Source organism: Primulina huaijiensis, chromosome 5, assembly GCF_012295235.1.
Source record: "Primulina huaijiensis isolate GDHJ02 chromosome 5, ASM1229523v2, whole genome shotgun sequence".
In the NCBI taxonomy this organism is placed as follows: Eukaryota; Viridiplantae; Streptophyta; class Magnoliopsida; order Lamiales; family Gesneriaceae; genus Primulina; species Primulina huaijiensis.
In genome coordinates this window covers 22,924,105-22,949,162 of record NC_133310.1, presented here as the reverse complement: position 1 = coordinate 22,949,162, position 25,058 = coordinate 22,924,105, and the positions used below count along the sequence as shown (strand labels likewise).

The 25,058-nt window shown below is 34.9% G+C and overlaps 4 protein-coding genes across 7 annotated transcripts; 2 read left to right on the top strand and 2 right to left on the bottom strand.

The window, feature by feature from the left end:
• Window positions 1-27: 27 nt before the first annotated feature.
• On the bottom strand, window positions 28-4,782 carry LOC140977302 (uncharacterized). 2 transcript variants are annotated; one of them, XM_073442002.1, is made up of 4 exons: window positions 4,080-4,782; window positions 2,415-2,564; window positions 1,634-2,317; window positions 28-1,242 (listed from the first exon to the last, which is right to left on the bottom strand). In XM_073442002.1, exons 1-4 carry the CDS (start codon window positions 4,428-4,430, stop codon window positions 184-186), a joined length of 2,244 nt encoding a protein of 747 aa, XP_073298103.1. In that variant the 5' UTR covers window positions 4,431-4,782; the 3' UTR covers window positions 28-183. The 2 variants fall into 2 exon arrangements, with proteins under 2 accessions (XP_073298103.1, XP_073298101.1); XM_073442000.1 differs by having other exon boundaries at window positions 2,415-2,570; window positions 4,080-4,781.
• Window positions 4,783-9,727: 4,945 nt separating this feature from the next.
• On the top strand, window positions 9,728-11,281 carry LOC140977301 (dihydroneopterin aldolase 1-like). Its single transcript, XM_073441999.1, has 3 exons — window positions 9,728-9,869; window positions 10,592-10,784; window positions 11,028-11,281. Exons 1-3 carry the CDS (start codon window positions 9,851-9,853, stop codon window positions 11,230-11,232), a joined length of 417 nt encoding a protein of 138 aa, XP_073298100.1. The 5' UTR covers window positions 9,728-9,850; the 3' UTR covers window positions 11,233-11,281.
• Window positions 11,282-11,987: 706 nt separating this feature from the next.
• On the top strand, window positions 11,988-17,088 carry LOC140977299 (uncharacterized). Of its 3 annotated transcripts, none has more exons than XM_073441998.1 (11): window positions 11,988-12,244; window positions 12,791-12,970; window positions 13,061-13,185; window positions 13,600-13,708; window positions 13,821-13,860; window positions 14,132-14,221; window positions 14,313-14,412; window positions 14,491-14,630; window positions 15,191-15,293; window positions 15,479-16,200; window positions 16,576-17,088. In XM_073441998.1, exons 2-11 carry the CDS (start codon window positions 12,832-12,834, stop codon window positions 16,835-16,837), a joined length of 1,830 nt encoding a protein of 609 aa, XP_073298099.1. In that variant the 5' UTR covers window positions 11,988-12,244; window positions 12,791-12,831; the 3' UTR covers window positions 16,838-17,088. The 3 variants fall into 3 exon arrangements, with proteins under 3 accessions (XP_073298099.1, XP_073298097.1, XP_073298098.1); XM_073441996.1 differs by having other exon boundaries at window positions 11,988-12,334; XM_073441997.1 differs by having other exon boundaries at window positions 11,991-12,334; window positions 13,076-13,185; window positions 16,576-17,086.
• A 2,998-nt stretch (window positions 17,089-20,086) lies between these two features.
• Window positions 20,087-24,925, bottom strand: LOC140977298 (sucrose-phosphatase 2-like). Its single transcript, XM_073441995.1, has 9 exons — window positions 24,752-24,925; window positions 23,544-23,627; window positions 23,182-23,481; window positions 22,967-23,068; window positions 22,607-22,801; window positions 22,198-22,488; window positions 21,200-21,386; window positions 20,987-21,033; window positions 20,087-20,901 (listed from the first exon to the last, which is right to left on the bottom strand). The coding sequence occupies exons 1-9, from the start codon at window positions 24,866-24,868 to the stop codon at window positions 20,806-20,808; spliced, it is 1,419 nt and encodes a 472-aa protein (XP_073298096.1). The 5' UTR covers window positions 24,869-24,925; the 3' UTR covers window positions 20,087-20,805.
• Window positions 24,926-25,058: the final 133 nt, after the last annotated feature.

Sequence of the window (25,058 nt, the reverse complement as noted above, 5' to 3'; positions counted from 1 at the left end):
AATCAAACTAACTCCTACCCAAGAAGGTTGTATTTCTGACTCTTAGATACAGAAAACACGAAAAGACAATCGACCCGACAAGATAAAGTGGACGCTGTTTTTTGTGTCCGGTCGGGAGGAAAATAAAGTCCGTCAATAATCAGACTACTCAAATGTACAGCTGCCAGGTTCTTGGCGCAGTATTTAAGTAGTAGCAGCAACCTCATGTATTGTGGTAACATCAGCTGATGACTCTGGTTGTCGTAATTGTGTGAAGTTAAACTCGATCTGTAGTCGATGATGAAGGGGTGTTGACATTGTTAAACCTTTCTTGATATCTTCCAGTAGTTCTCTAATTGGAATTGCAGCCAAGAAACTCTTTATGTACTCTTTGCACGATTCTTTGCCTTGACAAACCACCTCTTCTTCGGGTTCGTCTTTCATTGGTTCCTCGGGTCTTGTAACCGATGTTTCTTCTTTGGAATCTTCCCTTGAGCTGATTGGCTGAGCACTCAAGTTCAAAGACTCGACAGCCTGCTCATCGATGGGTTTTTCTTCCAATGGTTGTTCTGCATTTGGCAGTTTATAGATAGTTGTATTCCTGTCGAATTTCAGTATGTATGCCTGGTTGCATCCCTCATGGAGTCGCTCACCTAGTGTGTCGATGATATAATAGGCGTTTTTCTCAACCTTGAGGACGAAAAAATGGTCATTCCAACTGACGATGAAAACTTGGGCATCGGTTTTCAGTGAACGGTTAATTTCGTCCCATATATTGTCGAAGGACATAGCGCTTTGCAAAAAATCAAAGTTTCCACCCACCATTTTGTCCGGGTGAAAAAACCCGATAAATGACTTCCCAGGAACTACAACAAGATCACGAATTTTAGCTTGATGAATTGTCTCAAGATCAAAGTGCTTGTCTGGGAACCGTTCCATGTACACTTCATTCTCACAAAGTTTTCTCCATTCAAAGGAGCCATCTCTGATCAAGCTATCGAACTGTGATTTTATAGGCATTAGATCAGAATTGTTCTGCAACCAGTCAGCAATAACAGCAACAAGGGCTGTACAAGCACTTTCTCCTGCAGCCCGTTCACTTCGCTGATCAATGGAGGCAAAGAAGACTTGTGTCTGAATCTTCATACGTCCATCCCTGCTAACTATTTCTTTCTGCTCCCAAGTGCCGACAGCAAAACTATCATCACCAAACTCGGAAACTGGTGATTGATTTGAATTTGAGAATTCATCAATTTTATGCCACTGAAGAGAAGTAGCCACCACTTAATTAGACCTTGAGTAGCAATATTACTAAGTTGGAATACATGCAATTGTTGTATTTTACGCTAAAATATAATGGCAAATACTGCATTCCCTTAAGCAAATTGTATCGATATAAAATTACCCAGAACATACGAGAGCATAAGAACGATTTCGTTAATCTAGATGGTGTATTCCCAAAAGAGGAACAAATTTGTCAATAAATGCATAATTAACTGATATAGCATCTTTTCCGACTACTACATGAAAACAGCACTGAGTATTCATCTTTATACTTAAGCAACTACAAAATAATCAGTAATTGTGGGCTCCAAAAACATTTATTTTTATGGTTCTCATTTTGCATGTAAAGCATGAATAAAAAAATTCTTACCCCAGAAGAGAGCGACTCATCAGAACTGAGTTGCCTTCGATCAAAGTCTATATCATCTCCACCTTCTTCTCCATATGATTTCTTCAGCAATGGCTCGCCTTTAGCTATAGGGGACCTAAAACTCAGCTTCCTTTTCTTCCAAGGTAAAATACTACGTTTAGAGTTCTGTGTTAAAGACTGCTCCGTGATAGTTGATCCCAGTTCCTCTTTCAGTGAGCAGCCAACATCTGATCTATGGCGGTTGCTATAGTAAATCCAGTCCTCATCCTCACTGTTGATTCTTGCAGTGGAGTAAAATGACACGCCTGCGTAATTGGCATGTGCCAACGTGCCATAACTAAATGAATTCCGAAATTTGGGATCTCCCTTGTTTTCCTCGGATTCTCCTTCAGATTCTTCAGCCAAGTCTGCATCATATGGGTAAGCAAATTCACCCTCTTCGCTCTTGGCAGAGCACCTGCCCTCGCTACCCTCATCATCATGGAAGGCTTTTTTGGCTCTTCGAGATGACACATACTCAGTAAAAATTCTAACCTTTCTGAGACCAGCTTTAAGGGCGGAAACCTCATCTTTCTCCGTGGAAGATTCTCCGGATACCGAAGGGGATGGAACAGGCACTATTGGACTTGAAACCAATTCCAGTGTGTCTTGCGCACTTCTAAGTTCAAACAAGCTGAGAGATATCTGGAACATAGATGAAGATGGGACGTAGTCACAAGAACTTCAAGGTAAGTGTTAAAAACGAAAACCTAAGGATTGATGTTAAATATCAATTACTTACACAGAGCAGAGGACAATGCTCGACCGCAGTGCTAGAAACTGCCAAAGGAATTTTGACTTCAGTCAGACGGCCATCAGTCTTTGAAGCACAATCAGCAAGGTTTAGGGCTGCCAAACCAATGACAGAAAACTTGCTCTTCACTCCTTGAGTCTGCTCCTGATGCAAAACAAAATGGTTTAAATACTCTAAAAATAATATCTCTAAGAACTTTTTTCTCACACACAACAATTAGTAATCAGTAAGTCTTAATTTCTAAAAAAGACTTCTGATTCTAGAAAATTCAAGACCAAGAATGTAACAGCATAGAGCTCATTTGATTGTAGATAAAGAAAAAGGTAGAAATATTAAAGTAACAACTCAATTGAATGACCTTAAAGCTAACTAATTTTTTATTAAAAATCATGTGTTTCTTATGTCACACATGTTTGGCAATTGATGTACTGATCAGAGTGGCAGCAATTTTCACAAACCGACCAATCTTTTCTATCAATGTGAAGTTTCCAATGAAGGATCTGCAATATGGTAATGCATTTATAGATCATTCTTCGAGAGTAAAATTCAGATGCCCATGGTTTTTTCATTTGTATAAGTTAACAGTTTTACCAGTTAAATTAGCTTTGTACTTGTCAAGTGTGGCCGTTATCAAGATAATTAATGAACACTCCAGAGTCCTGACAAGTGTCATTCACTGGTACCCTGTTCTTGACAAAGATCCTTAATCTCCAAACAGTTAGCTCTGAAGTTGTCAGATTACATTATACACACAGTTATTGAATATAACAAACTAACAGGCAACAGCTCAAACCTCCACAGGTACTGCTCAATGAAGATCATTATAAGAATCAAAAAACAAAAATACACAATGCAAATCCTCAATCGACAACTGCTTACACATGGAAATAGTATCTAAATATCTAATGCAACTACAAATCCATTTGTAGCCACATAATAACAAGAATCTACACTGCCACAAAATATGAATACTAAGGCCTCAACAGATTCCAACGGCAGCTAAATGATAACAAAAACCCGTCATGGCACAAATCATGGATGTGAGATCACATTTGTAGACACTTGAATCGGTTGAAAAGAGATAGCCATTTCCGGAGTGCATCCGGCTTGGGTAAAATAAAGCTTTGCAAAGAGATAGTTAAACAGTCAAACGTGAATTTCAACCGAGGGATTTTTAGCAACCACACTTACAGCTCAAGATTAAAGAATCAACAAGTCTATAAAATCATATAGACATTCTCATACAAATAACCTAAGAATGAGCAATAAGATTGAGAGAAAACACAAACTAAACGGTGGTGCTATGAACAAAACCAAAAAAGATTGTCCACGATAGTACGATACATAGAAAAGAAAACATCAGCATATCTTACAATTTAACTAAAACAGTTGAGCAATTTTTCTTGATTGTGTGAACTTTGGAATAGTTGGCAAGTCAACATGGCTGTATTTCCGACTTCCAAGCGTATAGCCAGATATATGGGCCAAAATCGAAACAAAAAACCCATAAAAGAATTCAATAATACACAAATAAGTCAAAGGGAAACAAACTTTCGAGAAAAATAATACAGAGAAACCCAATAAAATGCGTAAACAAGTATTTAATATTTCAGTTTTTTATATATAAAAAAAAAGTCAAGGAAAGTAACTCACATGCAAAACAGTAAAATTGATCTCCCAGGGATGAAACACGCTATCCTTGTACCCAGAAAAACTACACACATTCTGAAATTCCTCGCCCCACGCCACCAAAACCCCGCCGTTTAGGCCCTGTTTCACAGCCTCTACTCTGGTAAAATTTCTTTTAACAGTCCTCCTGAATGAACCCAGCGAAATCTTGGGACCCTTCCACCTGATCTCCACCGCAAGGCCACCATTATCCTCCTTCTCTTCACCCTCATGCACCCAATCACAACCCTCGAGCCTCTGCACTGTGAGTTTAACCTCATACTTCCTCGAAATCAGAGGCGGCCACGGCCTCCACCTCATCATCTTCACCACCATCCTATTATCAATCCAAGAAACATAAAAGAGATGGGAAAACGAGAAAACTTGAGAGAAATGGTCCCACTTTCCCGAAAATTTGAAGAGATCGTATGTTAGGTGTAGGGTATGTGAAAGATACTACAAGAAAACAATGAAAGATCTGTGAATTCTACATGGGTTTTTCTTAATCCTACATGAGCAAATTTCTCAACAATGCAAGCTTGGTTTTATTTTTCCTCTCTTTTTGTGCGGACTTTCCTTTCGAAAGCGAGTGGGATGGAAAGGAGAAGAGAAGATCTTGCCGTTACTTATCTGGTTTTGAATATAAAAAAATACTATGAAATTGGATTAGAAAATGATGTGTGTGTTGGCAACGATAACGGCGTGTTGAATAGATATAGTTGACCGTGTTGGAGCTTTTAGATCATTCCAATCCAAAAATTTATTTTGATATAAATTCTACATTAAAATAATGCGATTTTTGTATCAAATACAACGTCCATCTCCAACCCATTTAATTCAAATCTTACACTAAAAAGTATATTCTTAGAACATTCTTTTTTTATTTGATTTATTTAATTATTAAAATAATATATTATTATTATATAAATAATATTTATAATTTTTAATATTGATATTTATAATTAAAAAAACAAAAAAATTTAAAAAAAATAGAGCTCTGGTGCAGAGCCAGAGTAGAAATGGAGCTGTGCTATTTTAAAAATAACGCAGCTCCGTTGGAGAACAATCTTTCAATCAAAATGGCATGAGGGTTGGAGATACCCTTAAGGTCAAAAGAAAATCAATATTAGGTTACTTCATACGTTTCGTTATCCTCGTTCAATTTTAGATTTTCTGCTTTCTTACGTATTTATAATTATAATATAATCAATGTGATTGTATATAATTATACGAAACATATCCAAATTATACGTCAAATAGATAAGTTATATTTTATTGATAAATACAAAGATGAGTACGAATGAGTGAGCAACACATCAAAATTATATGTTATATATATACGTCAAATAGATAAGTTATATCTTATTGATAGACACGAAAGTGAGTACGAATGAGTGAGCAACATATCAAAATATATTAGTTATTATATTTATCTTTCAAATTTATTACACTAATCAAGAAAATTGATATTTTAACCTGTTGGAACTTTTTATTCACCTCGTTTCATCGATAATGTTTTATGTATGTTTTTTTTCCGGAATGTACATTTTAATTTTACTATCGTTGGATCTTATATATCTGTGTATAATAAATGCAAAAGTAATATGACTTTGATGTGCTTTTTTCTGTTTATCACAAATTAATTTTCGTAATCTTATATAATTGGAAATTATAACTTTGAAATAAAAATAAATAAATCAAATGGTATTGCGATATATGAATTTATCCTTATAAATTTGTGATGTAACATGATTCGTTGGTCAAAATCTAAATGGAGTGGGATGGCCCAATTCACCTCTTAAAATCTCATTAATTATGTTGATAATATTATGAATTAAATTAATATAATTGTAATTATAGTTATAATAAAGGTTATAGTATTGCAGCAAACTATATTTAATATTCACTTTAGGATTTAAGGATGGGATGACATTAAGTTTGAACATGTAAGTCAATATTATGCATGATTTACAAAGATTATATATAATCAATCTTTTGCAATCCTGAAAAAAAAATCTATGAAACAATTTTTCATTATGGCAATCAGTACTTATCATCCACTCAACAAAATAAAACGATATTTGTTTGATCGAAATTAGGGATGGATAACCGTCGACCTAGTTTGGTTTTATGTAATTATGGTTCAGGTTATAAATTTTGAAATGTATGATCCGATAATCATACTATTTTATTACGATCTAATTCATTTTTTTTTATAGTATTACTGTTGGTTTATATGGTCGGTTTATATGTTTATTGGGCAAATTCAATTAGTTCATTATATTTCATTCTAAAATGTGTAAAATAATAATTTAAATTCAGTTTCTATAATTTTCATTCAATTTTTTGAAGTTACAATTATATAATTTGATAAGTGACTTATCTTATTTTAGTATAATTGTCTTTAGAAATGTTAAGTTACTTATTTTGTTATTATAGATTTGCTAATTGTGTGAGTTATAAATCAAACTAATTTTAAATATATATAATATTTTTGAACCGTTTTTAATAAAATTTTAATTTTTTATACGAATTATAATGAATAAATAAATATATATAACAGTTTATATTTGAAAATTTAAAATTATTTATAGTTGCTAATATTATAAATATAAATAAAATAGTTATTTTCTTAAAGTACAATTTAAATGTTTGGTTCGGTTTTGAGTTGTACAAAATTATAATGAAATTATAAATAATTTCGGTTTTAGGTTATAAAACCAAAATAGAATTTTGGATTACGATTCCGTTTGAATTTTCGGTTTTTTCCGATCTGGACCATGTTATTATCCTCACCCCTCATTGAAATAACTAATGCTATAGTTGTTGTCGTAACAATATTCAAAACTATTTCATGTAACTTGGAAGAAACAAATACCATGTAATTGTGATTATCTTTTATTCGGATCCTTTGTACTACAAAGAGTGGATTATTAATCTTGTAATAATGGTCCACATGCACTTTTTGACTGCCCTAATTAATATAAGACAATGACACCGTCTCTCAAACATTTGGTATTCTTGTTATAATTTTATAATGATAAATACTATGTTTTTTTAATCGAGATAAGTTTTTAAGAGGAAATTATAACAAATTGAGGTGTTGCATATTTTATTTATTTATACAGGGAAAAAAATTCCTAATATATTCTCTATGTATTTTGATTTAGTAGTAATATTGTGAGACAGTCTTACAGATCTTTATTCGTAAAACAGATCAATTCTACTCATATTTACAATAAAAAGTAATATTATGACTCAAATAGAATATATGTCTCACAAAATTGACTGACGAGACCGTATCACTAGGGCTGGGAAAATATACCGAAATATCGAAATATCGTACAGAAAAAATACTGAAATTATCGAAAAATATCGAAATACCGAAATACCGTACCTAAATTTTCGATACCGGTATCGGTACGTAATTATTTTTTTTTCGGTACCGAAATACCGAAAATAATTTTTTTATTATTATTTTTTAAAATTTAAGTTCGGTATACCGAAAAAATGTCGGTATACCGATAATATTTTCGGTATACCGACAAAATTTTCGGTGTCGATACGGTATCCGGTATGAACTTTTTCATATCGAAAATTCGGTATACCGAATATGCGGTATACCGAATTTCCGGTATCGGTATCGGTATCGGTATGGAAAAATTCCATACCGATATTTACGGTACGGTACACCATACCGTACCCACCCATACGTATCACAAGAGTTTTTATGATTTTTATTATCCATTTAGGTATCGTCTCATGTTGTTGAAAATGTAAGTATAAATTGTTTAATCATCAATCGATCAATACACCAGACACGGTATAATAAATAATTACACTGCATAAATTTCTTATATTTATCAAATCTTTTACCACTCATATCACATAACCACACCTCTTCATCATCTCATAGAACGAGTAAAGCTGCATTATTGTGTACTTTATTATGAATCGTATGACAATAATCTAAACATAATATTAAAATTTAACTAACTCGCAGTAAAAAAATAATAGAGTAAAAGATGTAAAAACTTATGTGAAACGGTCTCACGGGTCGTATTTTGTGAGACGGATCTCTTATTTGGGTCATCTTTGAAAAATTATTACTTTTTATGCTAAGAGTATTAATTTTCATTGTGAATATCGGTAAAATTAACCCGTCTCACAGATAAAGATTCGTGATACCATCTCACAAGAGACCTATTCATTAAAAGATTGTAAATGTTGCATTAAGTTTATTAGTATATTAAACAATACTTTGTTATTGTTTACTGCTGGACATTTAATTGTGAATCTGTATGGTTCAATTCATTGTGTGCTAGTGTAGTTTTTTATTTTTTTTAAAAATTCTTTTGGAGCTTAAACTATTTATCTGTAATTAATATAATTTATATTAAAATATGAACAATCTCATAATTGTAAAAATTAACGAAAAATCGTAATACAATTTGAGAACTTGGTCATACCATCATGTCAACATGTCGGTCTAATGGCACGACGCCTTATACCTAATAGAGATATATAATATATCGCGTGGAATATGTATATCTCACCTAAAAAAAAAAAACTAAAACTACATATATTTTAATTCATTTAATCAATCCATCGTTAAGTTGAAGATGGCCAATTTCTATGTGGAACACATTAGGCCGGTTAAGTATTGTCAAAAAAGTGAAACACAATGACAATTTTGCGCCTTTAACAGTTTAATTGATGGTGAGTTTATTGCAACCACACCAAACAATTTTAATATCATTTAATAGAATAAGTCCATGTTTCATCTCGACTAATTCTCTTTATGCCATAATATCATTAGTCAAAATGCTAAAATTTGGTCATATTATATGCAGTGTTCTAAAAAACGGTAGACAGACTGTCATCCACCGCCTACCTCCTAGACGACTTTTTTTACCTAAATATATAATTTTTCTTGTTTATCTTCGTATTTCTCTATTAACTTTTCCATATCGGATTTTAACTAAAAATAATTGTATATTGTTTCTCTTTATATGATACAAATTGATTGAAAAATATGTCAAAACAATTGTTTTACATTTTTTTAAAAAAATCTATATATTATATTGGACGGCCGTCTAGGCGACACCGAAGAGACATTAGATAGTGCATTTTAGAACACTGATTACATGAAGAAACACATTAGATGTAGCATCCAAAAAAACCCAATACTTCTTTGTCACCATTTCTTGGGATTTAGTGATCTTTGTTTAAGTTGTCCAAGTTAGGTAAAGTATTGTAATTCTTTAAATCTTTGTTTCACTTTCCAAAAAATCATTAAAAACAAGAGTAGGTCTCTTGTGAGATGGTCTCGCGAATCTTTATCTGTGAAACGGATCAACTCTACCGATATTCACAATAAAAAATAATACTCCTAGCATAAAAAATAATATTTTTTCATGGATAACCCAAATAAGAGATCCGTCTCACAAAATATGACCCATGAGACCGTCTCACACAAATTTCTGTCTAAAAACAATGCATTTGGATCGACACTTTAATATTTATATACATATTGAAATTTGTCTAATGTAGTTAAAAATATTTAAATTATGTTTAAAATTAATCAAAATTTGTCGAAAAAAATAAAGTTTAACATTAAAAAAAATTGTAAATCAGAATCTCTGTCTTACTCTGACTCGGGTTTTGTCGATAAGGCCCATTGAGAAAATGAAATAGAGAGTGCAGTAAAACTGAAAGGGCAGCGCTCTGTAGTCTGACCGGCGAATCCCATCCTCATGACGTCATCAGTCAATGGTGAGCACTAGCCATCTTCTCTGTGCAACGTAATCTCTGTGATGTATGTAGTTGGGATGAATCGGCTCGAGCTTTTGGTTAAACTATTCGCACATGCTCGATATCGCACTCAAACGCAATTGCAGTTTGCTTATAATTTGTTCAGAGGATTTTCCTGTGTTCAATATGGGTTTTGGGAGAGCTGATTTTCAAATCTAATTCCAGTGTTACTCCAAAACCCTAACTTCCAACCTGTGTCCTACCTGGAGATATGAAGAAGGGTTCGGTTTTACAGTTTTTCGAATCTGGAGATGGGGTTTCTTATTTTTGGCATTTGGCTTAATAACCTTCTTTCGGGAGGGAACAAAAAAATGAGCTTGATTTTTTTTTTTGTTGAAATTTGTGTGATTTGTTGAGTGCTGTCTTCTTTGTGTCATTGTTATCTGGAGTATTTGTGAATTTATTAGCCAAGGCCTAAGACACATGATCAGAGAATCTGCGAATGAGCTTGAAAAATCATTTTTGAGCTCGGGTTCGAGCTGAAAATTTCAGTCGAGCTCCAGTGCAAGAATTTTTTTAGATCATATACTCCTGAGCCTATTCTCTGCACTTTTTTACTTGAAAAACACTTTTAATTCTTATTAGTCGTGCTATATGGTACTTGATTTGTCAACAAAGTATTGTCAGAATAGTAAGTAGTGTGTTCTAATTCTAGCCTTCGGTTTTACTTGTTGGGGCAGCAGCTTATGTAGAAACGACTATGGGTGACAAGCTTGTATTAAGGGGTTTAAAGTTCCATGGGTTCCACGGGGTAAAGCCCGAAGAACGGGTGTTGGGTCAGAAATTCTTGATAGATGTAGATGCCTGGATGGATCTTCAGGCTGCGGGTAATTCGGACGACCTATCAGATACCATCAGTTATACTGCTATATACCGGTGAGTCATAACTACGATTTATCTCCGCAGTTTAGACATGAATGAATTTGAAATGGGGAAGTCTGGCTTCCTAAAGTTCGACATTGAATCTTTGTATTCTTTAACAGTTTCACTATTTAAATGTTGTCTTATCTAACAATTGCCTAATTTATTTCGGATGATTTAGCTAAAAGTTATCGCAATCTTTGATCTTGCCCGTGTGAGTTAAGTTGATTCTTTGATAATTTGACCATATTCGTGCAGCATAGTTAAAGAAATCGTCGAGGGTTCACCTCACAATCTTCTCGAATCCGTAGCTCAGCTGATAGCTTCCTCAACCTTGTGCAAGTTCCCCCAGATATCTGCAGTTCGTGTACAGGTAGGAAAGCCACATGTTGCTGTGGTTGGTCCTGTTGATTACCTTGGCGTCGAGATCATTAGATATAGGAAAAAAGAAGGACAAAGCTAAGCTGTACAAATGCTTCATTGTTCTAAGACAAAGGACGCAAATTCCTTTATTTGCTCTTTTGGTTTTTTGTTTGAACGTGTGTTTTATGCCTTGCCTGCTGTTTCTTCGTCTAGTAGCTTTTGTCCTAAATCAAAATATCCCTTATAATCTTGAACTACTAAAATGAATTTTGATAGGTTAGAATAAGGTAGAATTCAGATTTATTTAGGTTTTTTTTTTTTTTTTTTTTTTTTTTTTACATGGTAAATCAATCTATATAGATACAAGTGCGGCAGGCCAACCAATTTTGTACCAAAAGTCAACAACTGCCTATTTATTACAACTATGATTGGAATTGATGGACTGGAAGCCGACAATAATTATTGCAAATTATATTTTTCCAAGAGTTACTCGTATATCTAAAATGGAACTTTATCAAAATTTTGTATCCATCTCTAAATACATATTTCATCAGACGTATAACAAGTTGCTTAAATTATCGATAATTACCACAAGATTGGAAATAGTTATGATTAATTTTACTAGTAACAAGTAAATATGTCACACTGAGTTCGATTTCGATCAGCTTAAAATCGTCAAATTCAGTTGTCATATTGATCTTTCTCCGAATCTGTACCAAAAAAAATTATAAGCAGTCGAAAATTATTCACCAATTTTGTATAGACAATAAAATTATTCAATAATTTGGGATTTAAAGATTCCTACTTTTCGATTTGTTCCATCCAATTGCATTAAATACATTACTGAATTTTTCAAAGTACGAAGAATATTCAACTCAACAGATTGTGTTCCTACGAAGTTGTCAAGAATTTGATGCCGCATCATTTCATTCTGCCTTGTGTCTGCAAATTCGTGGTGTCCAAGAGAGACCCATTTTAGGCTTGTATAGTATCAGCTGATATTGACTCGACTCCTCTTGCGATCATCTCTGTTTGCAATTTGCAATTTGCAATTTGCTTGCATCCGAAGTTTAGTAAATCTATTCGGTTTCTGTTGAATACAAGGGCTGCTAGTGAGAGTTTACCTGCTTTTATGGCCATTTATCGATTCGGATTGATTTTGCTTATGAGATATGTAGAGATGATCGATATGCTGTTTGAAGGTTATTCAAACAATGAGTAGATTGAGTATGATTCTGTTTGGCGTCCTATATCATTTGGTGCTTTAAAAGATTAGATCTTCAGCAAGAATTTGTTGAACTATTCATTTGTTGTACTGCTACGGTTGATTTTATGGCCCGTTTCTGTATTATGGTCACATCTTATTGTTTTGGAAAGTATGAACACGTTTAAATGTGTCATGATGTAAATAGTTATATCTGTTCACAGTAACGACATCGATTGCTTCTTTTTATTTATATCATAGTATAGAATATGGTGATTTGAAAAATTCCCAGACTGTTGGTTTTTAATTTTGTTTTTTGTACTCAAATAGGTTGTTTTCTGGCTGACAGATTATTCCCTTTTTGTTTGGACTAGAAAAACTATATTTGGTTTTGTTGTAGTGCACTTGTATGTCCATGATCAATAAAAATCAATTTGTTTGTTTTGATCATTAGATATTCCGTGGGAGTTTCCCCCTTTTGTTTTGATAGCAAATATGGAGAGGAAAGGTGATATATCTGATTATAGAAGCAAACTGGATAACACCTTGGCATCTCCTGACTTGAAAAATGATGAGACAATTAAGACCCTTCTGAAGAATCAAATTTTAGAGTCATCATATTTGCAGTTTGAAGGTTTTTTTTTTCCTGATAACTGAGTTTTCTGATACATGGCTCTACTATTAATGTGCAAAGTTTATGTTTTATCGAATATTATTATGTCAGTTACATTACTTTCAGAATACCTGGATAATGTGGTGGAAAGAAAAAGCAAGGAAGTTTCCGACTTCCTAGAAATGTTGAGAAGTGCAACAAAATCAAGCAGCAAGGATTTAAATCGTGGTTGGAAAGTATGCTGTCCATTTTCCCTTTGCCAAATCTTTTTTTTTCCTGCAATCTTTCTAATACTAACTCGATCAAGAACATCTCCCTTCTATCTTTTTTCTTCTGTTCATGTGGAAATTGCTGTTGTTGCGTCTTTTTTATTGAAGCTTTCACGACAAATTTCTCACCTTAGCATTCCACATTTGGCGTGTAAAAGCTCTGAAAGATTAAATTTGACATTTTGGCCTTCCTATATTTTAACTTTAGTCCTATCTGGACCGGGAAATTTTATCTAGCTTTTGAAAACTCGTTTTTTCTAGTCTGTTAGTTGATTATCCATGATGGCTCATATTGATTTGCTTTATCATTAACTGTGGATATACATCTTATTGGGCTTAGCCGTTTAGAGTGGCAAATATGTTTAACATTCTTTTATTTAGGTAAAAGAAGAAACAGAAGAATTTCGAGTTATGTATCGAGAAGGACCAGAGGGCACTCCATTTCATTCACTGCTTGTTGAAGGCTATGTGGATGGACCTCTCGATGTTTGTAAGATAAACTTAAAAATACTCAGATATTACCCTTTTTCAAAATGTTATTACATGCATGATCACTTTATGGATCACACAAAATTGTGAAGACATTTCTTCATCTCTGACAGGTCTCTGTATTTCATGGGAGTCAGGTCTCTATCAAAAATGGTAACAGTTAACTTCTATGGCGATGTTTACTTTCATTTCTGTCGATTCCAAGTTCATGATATATGTTTAGTTTTTGGGTATCTTAAAATATTAAATTGAGTTAGTGTATATTATAATGTTTGAGTTTTCTTGGGAAATGGTAATTAGATGTAATGATTTTATCAGAAGATCTGAAAAATGAGATGAAAATAAATATTTGGAAGATTGTAATAGAGATTTATTTCTTCTGTGTTTGAATCTATAATAATGCTGCCAGCTTTTATTCTTCCAGGTTGCCTCAAATTTCTATTCCAACATTCAAAGTCGTCTCATCCCAATGTTTACGAAGAATCAGAACTGGTGAAAACATATCATTGGTGAGGTATGTGTTGCTACTCGTAATTTTTGCAGTAGTTTTGGATGTGGACCACTGCTATAAAATGCTGATATTTTCCCAATTATTTGGAAGAAAGGATGAAGGTTCCGTGGCCGCTTTCCAGTAGAGAGGTTTTAATACATGGTTTTGCATTTGAGTATTTCGAGGATGGTCTAATCGTGGTGCTTTTGAACTCGGTAAATTATCATTATTTCTTTGTGAGACAAATGGCTCTCTTCTTTATTAGAAATATGAAATATTTGATAAATTTTCAGATATCTGACTCAGAGACTATTGATATACGTACTCATGGGTTCACTCGAGATGGGATACCTGACGGACATGATGTAGTAAGAATAGACTTGGTGGGAGGTTTTGCTTTACAGAAAGTTACCGCAGATAGAAGCTTCTTCAGGTACAACATAAAACTATTTTCATCATCCTGGTTTGTGTATATCATCACTCTTGCCTTAGACCTGAAAAGTACATGTGCATAAAACATGTAGAAATCAATTTTTGCTATAATGCTTTCGAAAAATGTGTGAATGAGTTTTGATATAGACGATTGATGCATGCGGAATGCACAGTATCATTGTCTGGGCATGTGTGCTTAGCTAAGTTGGCTAACTGAATGACCGTCATACTGTTTTCTCCTTTCTATTTAAGTATAATTTAACAGCCACATGTTTCGTTCTAAGGCTCTGATTTTTATGACAGTAAACCATGATCAATTCAAGAAGGTTCATGATATGTATGCATCATTTCTACACTTTTTTGCGATGATTATGCTTGTTAGATTAAGGAGATAAACAAAAAGATTGGTCTGTGAGTTTTTCTTTTTCATCCCCATTTCAAGTCAACAACAAAATTAGAGAGAGCGTAAAACAGTTCAGAAATTAGTGTCATTATTTCATTTTCGAATATAATCTTTTCTCAATCACCCCGACTCTGGTCACAGTGTTCCCAGTTTTGCAGGACAATTGCAAACATGGATATCAAGTTGGACTTCGTTCCTCCAGCATTAATCAATTTTATCTCGAGGCAGCTTTTAGGTAGTGGTTTTAAGCTCTATAAAAAGGTAACTTTTGAAAATTGATTTGTATAAAGGTGTCTATCGATTGATTATGATCATATGATTAATAATGAGTGGAAAACTCTGGATATACTGTACGTCCCTTCAATCAAATGGACGCCAGAATACTATTTTTCTTCAGTTAGTTCGTTGGCAGCCCTCTTATCTTTATTAGTCTGGGCCAACTACAGGAAGTTGCTGCTGTTTCTCAAGGTGATGAAAAATTTCTTGAGGCCTTGAGAGACCCCTTGTACTGTCGTATCCGTGAGGCTCTTTTTATGGGAAATACATTGTATGAATCCCCCGAACAAGAAAATCTGAAACAAAGCATGTCCATTGAGCTTAGACAACAAGGGACAAAAGAATTGGAACATAATCATTCTGAGTCGGAAAACGGTCGTGATGACTCTGTTATTGCCTCAGAGTATGTAGTGAGTGTAGGTCGAAATACAAGTGATGAAATTGAGTTGTTTGATGAAAATGATACTAAAGGAAGCAAATTATTACTCAATAATGTTCAGAAATCCTGTGATGATTCAAGTAGTGAACTTACAGAGAGGGCTGACAAGGAAATCGTTACAGGCCAAGAGCTACAACAAATTTCAATAACCACCCATGAAATTGCAGAAACTTTAAAGACGAAGAATGTGATTGTCAGTCAAGAGGTTGAACAAGCTCTCGGAACATTGGAAAAGATCATTTACATGTATCGGGAGACTAATGGTAACCAGGGAATCTTTCATCCCAAAATCCATACAAGAGTTAATTTAGAAAAATGTGATGTGGAAGAATCTCTGGGCTCTGAAGCTGATCGGATGTGCAGAAAAAGCGAAAAGTGTGAATACTCAAGAACAGGACCAACAGAAACGACCTCACAAGAACTCAGAAACAGCTCTGACCATCATGCTTCCAGGTAGTATATTTTTTATTTTATTTTTTTTAATTATTTTTATATAAGAAACGACTTCCAGGTAATATATTTTATGGAGTAATTAACATGAAATTGGCCGTTAGACAACAAATGTCGGTAAAAAATAATGCTTGTTTGCGTAATTTTTCTGCTAGGTACTATCCTTACCACACATTTCACATTACCTTTTCGACCTTAATTATTTATGGCTTCCATCAAGTTCCATAATCAAAGCACCTTCTGTTCTGACGAAGAAATAATACCATGATTTAGTTTCGCTTTCTTGAAACCGAATATAGTTCGGTACTCGAAGTAGACAATATCAAGTTGAGCCAAACCTACTCTGCTCTGATTTTTCTCGTTAAAATCTTACTTCAGGCTTGAAGAGTCCACACATTACTCAAAGGGAACAAACCATAGCCACAATGCACCAGCTTCAAAGGATACATCCTCCTCTCACGTCAAGCATGTTGCTTCAGGCTCCTTTATGGACCAGAGAACTGAATCGCCATTCCGTGAGAAGACAACAGAGAATCATGCCGTGAATGCTAGTGCAAACAAGACGAATGGACATGTCAAGACTAAAACAAGAAACGAGCAATATCGGTATTGTTGCTTCCATTCGATTTCTGGGAACTAAAGAGGGAAGGAAGCAACTCCTGTAATTCATTGGATCGGAAGGGTAGGAGTATTTGACACGATGTTGGGCTCCAATACATTTTTATGCAGTTCATGTTGCATGGAAGAATGTACAAGAACTGCAGCTGGCTACTGTTGCACGATCGACTTTTTGTTTAAGCTTGTACTGTTTTGCCAACATACGAATTATATGCGTTGTTTTGCTTCCAGAATTGTCAAAAATTTAAATTAGATACTCAAAACATAATTTTCGATTTCTCAAAGTAATTCTTATTACATTTTCCTAGTTTTCTTTCTTTTAATTGTGCCCCATTGTCATCTCATTTTCAAATTTTTTTTATCTCATTAAAAGTGTATAGTTGACTAATTTGATTAATTACATGGCATATGTTGTGTAGTTTGATTTGATATATTTTTATAAATATTTTTATCACACTAAGTCATATTTCATATATAAACAAGGGTCTTATCCTACGGTTCTCACTGTAGGGGAATGATCCAAATTTGGTCACACATGATTTTCACACGAGGTCCACGTAAATCACGCGAGTCAAACATAAAATTAGTCAAATCTTGTTTATTGATGTTATAGATGGATAGTGCAAATAACTTACGCAGACTTTCACTCTTCTTTTTTTTGTTGCTGTAATAATCTGAATGTGGCTACATAATCTCATTTTTCTTCATCGTTTTTCCTAGGAAGTTTGAGTGGCAGTTAGGGGTAGTTAGGAAAGGGGTAATTTAGACATTTCGCTCCAATGCCCAAGAACCAGTCCATTTGTTTATTTTTTTAAAAAAAAAAAACACTTGAAATTCTCCATGAATGAAAGGAAACCTCTCACCTTGTGGAAGGAACCACATACGATAGAAAGCAACATTCAACTTCGATACAGATAATTTGTTGTGTTTCGTTTGTCGCAGCGTTGATCCTCACACTAGGTAATGCTACAGTTTTAAGTTAAAATACTTTTCTCTACTGTTATTGATCCATCGCTAGTTTGATCATTTACAGTTGCCTTTGCTTACTTGGTTTAGAGCTAAAATTTACTGGAAATTGAGACCGAATGTGGGGTTCCTATTGAGGATGAGAAAAAAGTTATCCTTGACGGGGAAGGCTCTATTCTTGATCTAAACAACGAGATTAATAGTGGCAGTGAACCAAATCAAGTGACTGAAGAGAAACAAAATGGTTGCATGACATCTGCAGCAGAAGTCGAAAAGTTGGGTACCAAGTCACCAAATAAGATTAAAGATTCTAATAATAATTTCCTCAAAACCAAAAACTTGGTCAAGAATCTATCGAACCCAATAGGAACACCTGCGTTCGGACGTAAGCCGAGTCCAGATATTCAGAAGTGGACTCCAGTTCTGGTTCACGTTTGAACTCATCCGAGAATGTGTCGTCTCCTAAGGCAGCTGGCAGAAGAACAACGTTACCATCTGGTTCAAGGCTTCAAGCCGTTGTCAATCTATAGTTAAAATATATTTCTAGTTCTAATTTCCTACGTCATCAATTCTTGATTCTTTGAATAACATTTTTTGAACTGTAATCTTACATTCAGCCTGTGAAACATGCATCCACTAATGGTACTGCAGCCAACTTAGCACCTAATGGGTGAGTATATAATGCAATGCTCGATTTGATTTCTCTCAAGTGCGTGGATTCACTTATCGAGTATTTAAATCAGTAATAGTTGCAGATCGATTGAGATAAATGCAGAGAGTGGCAACAATGTATCATTGCCCATGAAGGAGGAGGATGCTCAATCCACCGCTTCATCGTAATGCTCATAGATCAAGCCACTTATCTTCAATTTTTTCTATGTTTCTTCTAGTTTTGCGGTACGTTAATCAGAACTGCTACTCCTCGGTCACAGCAGAAGAACAATGTCCCCATCTTTAGGTTGGAAGAACGCGCTGAAAAACGAAAAGACGTAGATAATGTAAATTCATCATAAATTGTTTGGAATTCAAATTTTTTGTTCATCAAAGCATGATGTAAATGTTGGTATTTGATCTTGCTAATCAGTTCTTTTCAAAGATAGAAGAGAAAATATACGCCAAGGAAGTGGAAAAAACTAACTTCCAAGCACGATCAAAGGTTCTTGATAAAAATATACTCGAATAGAAGAATTTTCGATTTTTTTTACTTTTCGTGAACTGCCGGTCTTTTTATCTTCTGGGTTTCGACAACAGGAAAATCAAGATGCAGAAATAAAGCAACTGGAAAGAGTTTGTGTACACTATTTTCCACTGATTCTTGCTTAAAATCAGATGTGTTTTTTACATTTCATAGTTAATAATCAAGTAAATGAAATACTGATGAAAGATTTCAAAGTAGCTCAAACTTCAGTACTTTGATGAATCATCATACAGCGTGTATATACGAAAATTATGATTAGTTTTTCGTTGTGATGATCAGTTGCCGACTACTCGCCCAGTATCGCCCAAGCTAGGGAGGAACAAGGGCCTTTGCCCCCATATGTAGCAACACCCACGACAACGGGCATCTCAGCTAACAAGTGACTAGAGGGGATGCCAAATTGCTAATGGTCCCCCTAAGAAATAGTGAAAAGGGCAATGCTATTTTGAAGAAATTCATCAAGAACTCCATAGCTAAGGCTCAATCTCGTGAATCCTCGACTCCAAGAAAAATGAAACTTGCCGAAACAGAAAACTTGGAAGAAACACAAAATCGGCCTCATTACATTGAAGAATCGCTCGAGGAGCCAATACAGGAAGGGGGTGAATAGACTCGCACCGATCTTGGCTAGAATCTTGCTCCAAAAATTCCGTGGGGGATTCCTGCTGTAGTCGTTTAAGAGTAAAAGATTCAAATTCTTCAAACGTAGTTTTTCACGGCGTTGTATCATAAAGCTACATTTTGTATGTAATGTTAATGTTGGAGATATATATCATATGTGTTCCATACCGTTCAATCATTTATAATATGTATTTATTTAAGTTTTAAGGGGTGTATTTAATTGTTATCTGTATGGCGTGGCCGTAAGCAATGCTCTATTTTCGTTTTCCAACAATAGCTGTTTTCTTTTTGGTAACCCAAACATACGAGCTTCGTCCGACTAATTCCCGAGGAAACAATAGCTGTTTCTTGGTGGCATTTTACGTTATTCGAAGGTGAGTACTGGTGGAGCGACCATGGGTGGTCTTTGCTGCTAAATCATTTCACGAACATAATAAAAAGATCTGGATGTTCAGTTCCTTAATTCCTAATATGAATTGCTTGACGAGTTCAAAAGTATGCATAAATCGCATTTTATATAGTTAGAATTTGACAAATATTAGCTTATTGACGTAGTTAGATATTGACAGTCCCAGTTTGTCTTTGTTCTTACGTCAACCTTTTTATTTTATTTTTATTTTTCGTGGCTTGTAAAATTCTCTGCAGCCATGCATATCCAGTTTGCATCTCAAAAACTATTAATCGAGAATTATTCAATGTCAATCCCTGTCCCTGCATGCATGCAAGACCACCACCTGGAGGCGAACATGGCGGCTGCAATTCATCAGCTTGAACATATTTCTAAAGTTTACCACCAAAATTCTCCATCAAATCGACACATTAGCAAAATCTATGGAATTATTGATGTTCAAAATCAACACATATCTTTGTTTAAATCTATCGACCTTTCTAATATAATATTCCAACCCTATTAAACCGTATACACGTACCAAAATCAGGTGACACAGTCATGCATGTGTAGGAACATGGTATCATATCCATTACAAAAGCGGCTAAAAATTAATTGTAGCACAGGTAGTGATTTAGAGTTTTTGCCCACTATTTTTTTTGTAGTTGGTGGTTATTTTAGTACACGCTGAAATCATTTATTAATTTATTGATGTCAAGAGGTGAAATAAGAGCCATCATGTTTATGAGGTTGAATGGCATAAGTGAATTATTAATACCTGGAGAAAGTAACAGCACTAATCCTCCTAAAAAGCAGCCTAGAATAGCCAGTTTGAATGATCTTTTTGCCCTTCCCCATCAAACCATGTCTGGTGGACATGGATCCAAGTAAGCCCTTGTGCAACACTCATATCCTGTGGGTAAAACAATCATATGTAAAAGGATTAGCGCAAAGAAATGGATCCAACTCAGCACAAAATGTAGTTCAGAATTTTCTACCTTAGAGCTCAACAAAACAGTGGTGAGACAACATTTTCGCTCTTCTCCTGCATAATACAACCAGTACTCGGTCAAATCAAGAAAGGCACTAGAATTAGAGATGGCATCTGTTTCCACTACTAAACTTTAGTGTGACATAAAAATCAAGTAAAAGGCTTCAATTTCAATGGATGCTCGAGTAAAACGCCAGCAAGCGGGGAAATCGAGATTTACCAAATTGCTCCCATTTCTTGAATTTGACAAGCCACGAGTCTGAACCAATCTGTACGGGTAAAACCTGATCCACCCAAACCCGGAAATTTTTCCCTTGTTTATCACCGTAACACGTTTTAAGCAAGTTTACACAGTCATGGAGAGATTGCTCGATGCCAGATGGATGAATGAAAATCCCGGATGGTGACTGCAAAAGAAAGCAGATAGTGAAGCTCGATTGCTATACCTTACCAGGAAATTCAAAGAAATAAGCTCCAACACTGGTTTTGTCCTAGTAGGACAGCAATACAAACTGTCGATACAGGGAAAAAAAAGAAACAATGAAAGAATGACACAATCATATTTAAAAGTGAAGCTGATTATAAACACATCAGTTTTTTCAACTTTGTTCGAGCCGCGGCTGCTTCGGAGTTTAAGTTCAAATTCAAATAAACTGAGGAAAACAAAAAAACATAGATCTGGGTACAGAGAGTGCATCCTTCCAGTTGATAAAATATATTCGGCCCATACACTTGACAACATAGATTTTCAAACTGAAACTCACAAACTAACCATCTATGGGCAAATTGGCATGTCTTGGGTCATATAATAAAAGAAAATATGATGTGACTTATCCTCTTTCACATTTCTTTTTCTTCTACAGAAACAAACCAACATCAGGCTGACTTAACAAAGATAACAAACGTCTTCGAAATTCTTATCTATCCTGAGCTCATTTATTCTGGCCAAGAATAAGAACAAAAGTCATTACAGTCTCAAATGTATAGCAGTTGTCAACATTTAAATGGTAATGAATAAAAAGCTCATCACCAGAGTGAATAACACAAGAACCTACAAAAATAAACATAAATATCACGCTCCCAGACTTCATGCGGCATAGAATCTGGCAACATTTGATTCTCACTCACACACACGCGCGGAGAACAGATTAACAGCAACCCCAAAGCATGCAAGCAATGTGTGCATAAAGATAGAGTTACATCGAGAAACGAACATACACAAACAGCTTTCAGATTTGCCAAATACAGCTCCGAGCTTTGAACTTCAGCACGTCTCCATCTCTCATAAAACATGTAAAATTTCACAACTTCATAAGCAGGATCAAAGTTCTCCATCTTAGAGCTGGACAGATCCGTATCATCTCTGGGAGATGTACTTGGACCAAGGTTAAAATGATCAATAGCTTGTATAATACCAGCCGCACATCTCTCCGTTGCATGTATAATTTTAGGATTACCCTTTGCATTGGCAGCATGCCACTGCAATAATTCTTCCTGGGCATTACTGACCTGTAATAGGTTTTTTTTTTTTTTTTTTTAAAAAAAGGCTTTCAGAAACTAATTGCCATAATCTTGAGATTCCATCAAGGGGAAGCAAACAATAGCAAATATTTTGTGAAATGCTGACCATGACACCGTGTACATCTGGAATGCTAAAGAGTTCAGCATCATTTCCAGAGTCGCCACAAACAAGTGTATTGTCTGGCATTTTTCCCTCAGACTTGAACTTTTTAAGCAAATAAGCAAGTGCCTGCCCTTTGCCAGCACCTTGTGGCAATATGTCGAGGTCTATTCCCCCACTATAAATAATTTTGACATCCAACTGGAAATCAAAGAGCCGAGAGGTGAGGGACTAAGCCAAAAAGAAGAATGCTGAATAAAACCGCTTCTATTTCATCTCCAGTGAAATAAAATAACAAGATTTTGCATAAATATAACATAGTTGAACTTGACATGGTAACACATAAATGGGAAATAGTTATCATACCCCACGTTCTTCCAAGAGCGTTGAAAGAGCCTTCATAATCTCCCGAGCCTTGTCTTTCTGAACATAAAAGCTTACTTTGTGTAACCGTTGCTCTGTTTCCGACTGCAATGCCACAAAATGTTTAGACAGACCATATATTCCCATGCAAACCTTACTAACCAAGTGGTATATTCAATTCATATAAATCAATCTGTATGCTGTATCTATGACAATACCTGAAGTTTAAGTTCAGGAAATTTTTTGGTCTCTTCAGATACAATGTTTCTGTCCCATTTATGATTTAAGAATTCAACCCAGCCTTCATCTGGTACCATAGAGTTTCCATATGTTATTTCTGTTCCAACTGACAATATTGTGATATCAGGGGTTAGCAGCGGCTTCTCTTTCCTTAGCTCCTTGTATAGTGTGGGTGACCTTCCAGTTGAAAACACCAACAAGGAATTTTCACGATAATTGGATTCCCACAAGCCATTGAATCTAAGAAGCGAGAGGTTCTCAGGATCATGATGGTCAACCTGAATTATACAGTCTCATTTGTTCAATCCACATAAGCTGGATAATAAAAGCAAAAACTTACCATCGTATGGTCAAGATCCGAGACAATCATTAGACGTGCAGCGCCAGAAAGCCTGTCCATGCTTATCCTAAGGTTAGGTTCAATCTGTAAATAAATAGGCGACAATGAGGGGAAAAAGTAATAAAAAACTAATTTCATCACCACTCATTTTTAAACAACATTTTCTTCTAGACAATAATGCAGCTAAAAGACGTACACGTTCTATACATTTTACGTCACTGAATTGAGGTATAGGAACTTACTTGAGAAGTCTATGCCAAATTTAGGACTTAACTTTTACAATCTATCCCCCATGCAAACAATTTACAAAAATAGACAGACCCCAAAGATAACACCCTCGCACAAACAAATCACATGATTCGATAATAAAACTAATGAACCACACAGAAAATGAAGATCACGAAACATTTAGTCACAGAGAATCAGTGATATCATAGAAGATTCGACAGTACAAAATGCCAATATAGCGAACAGAAATACAAAATGCCAATATAGCGAACAGAAAAACTGCATTATAATTCACATTCAGAACACATCCAGATAACTGATGAAAAATTCAAAAAGATAAAAAAAATTTCCACGTTCATCACTATATCACTAACATCTATTTTGCATGCAAAAACGTGAAACTATTTGGGGCAATATGTTGAGACTAGGAAGCTCGATTTCAGATCAAGAAAAACGTACATCTCTACCACCAAATCAAATTTTCTCCCCGTCATACGACATCCAGTAGAATAAATGGAATAGCACTGAGATTCAAAAGCAAGGTTCAAATTATTTCGTTCAAAATCCATAAAAATTGATCAAACAAATTTATTCACCAAGAGAGAGCGAATTGTATTTGTATATCCTCATAAATGAACAGAAAAAACCACACCTTTCTTGTAAATAATATATTGGCAAACGCAAGATTTGAATTTTTAGCAAATCAAAACTACATAATCCATCCACGAAGAGGAAAAGAATATCAGACGTACAAATCTCAAGATAATCACATTCAAAACAAGCTCGTCATATCATCGATTCATAGAGCAAAACCCATAACACAAGATTCCATTTTTTAAAGAAAAGAGGCAGAATATCTCGCTATACAGATTTAACGATTCGATCCCACATGCGGATACACAGACCCAGACCCAGACCACACCCAACCGTTGCACAACAAATAAAAATACACCTCAGCATTCGTAGGTGTTCCGATGTACCTGAGTAACAGCGGTGACGGTGGTGGAAGAGAAGCGAGCGAGGAAGAAAGGCGACGAAATTGGAATATTCGCAGAGGAAGGAAAGCGGAACAACGGGAGTGTGAGAGATGGTGGCATGGAACTGCTGCTAATTCGGGCAATTGGCCTCTCACTTTATTGGCAGTTAATTAAATTTTGCCACCCTTTTTCTTTTTTCCACAAATTCATGCAATTAGGACCCCAAATCTTTATTTTTTGGAATAATATAAATTACGAACTTTGCCAAAATAAAAAAAAACATTATAAGCAAAATCATAAAAAAAAAAAT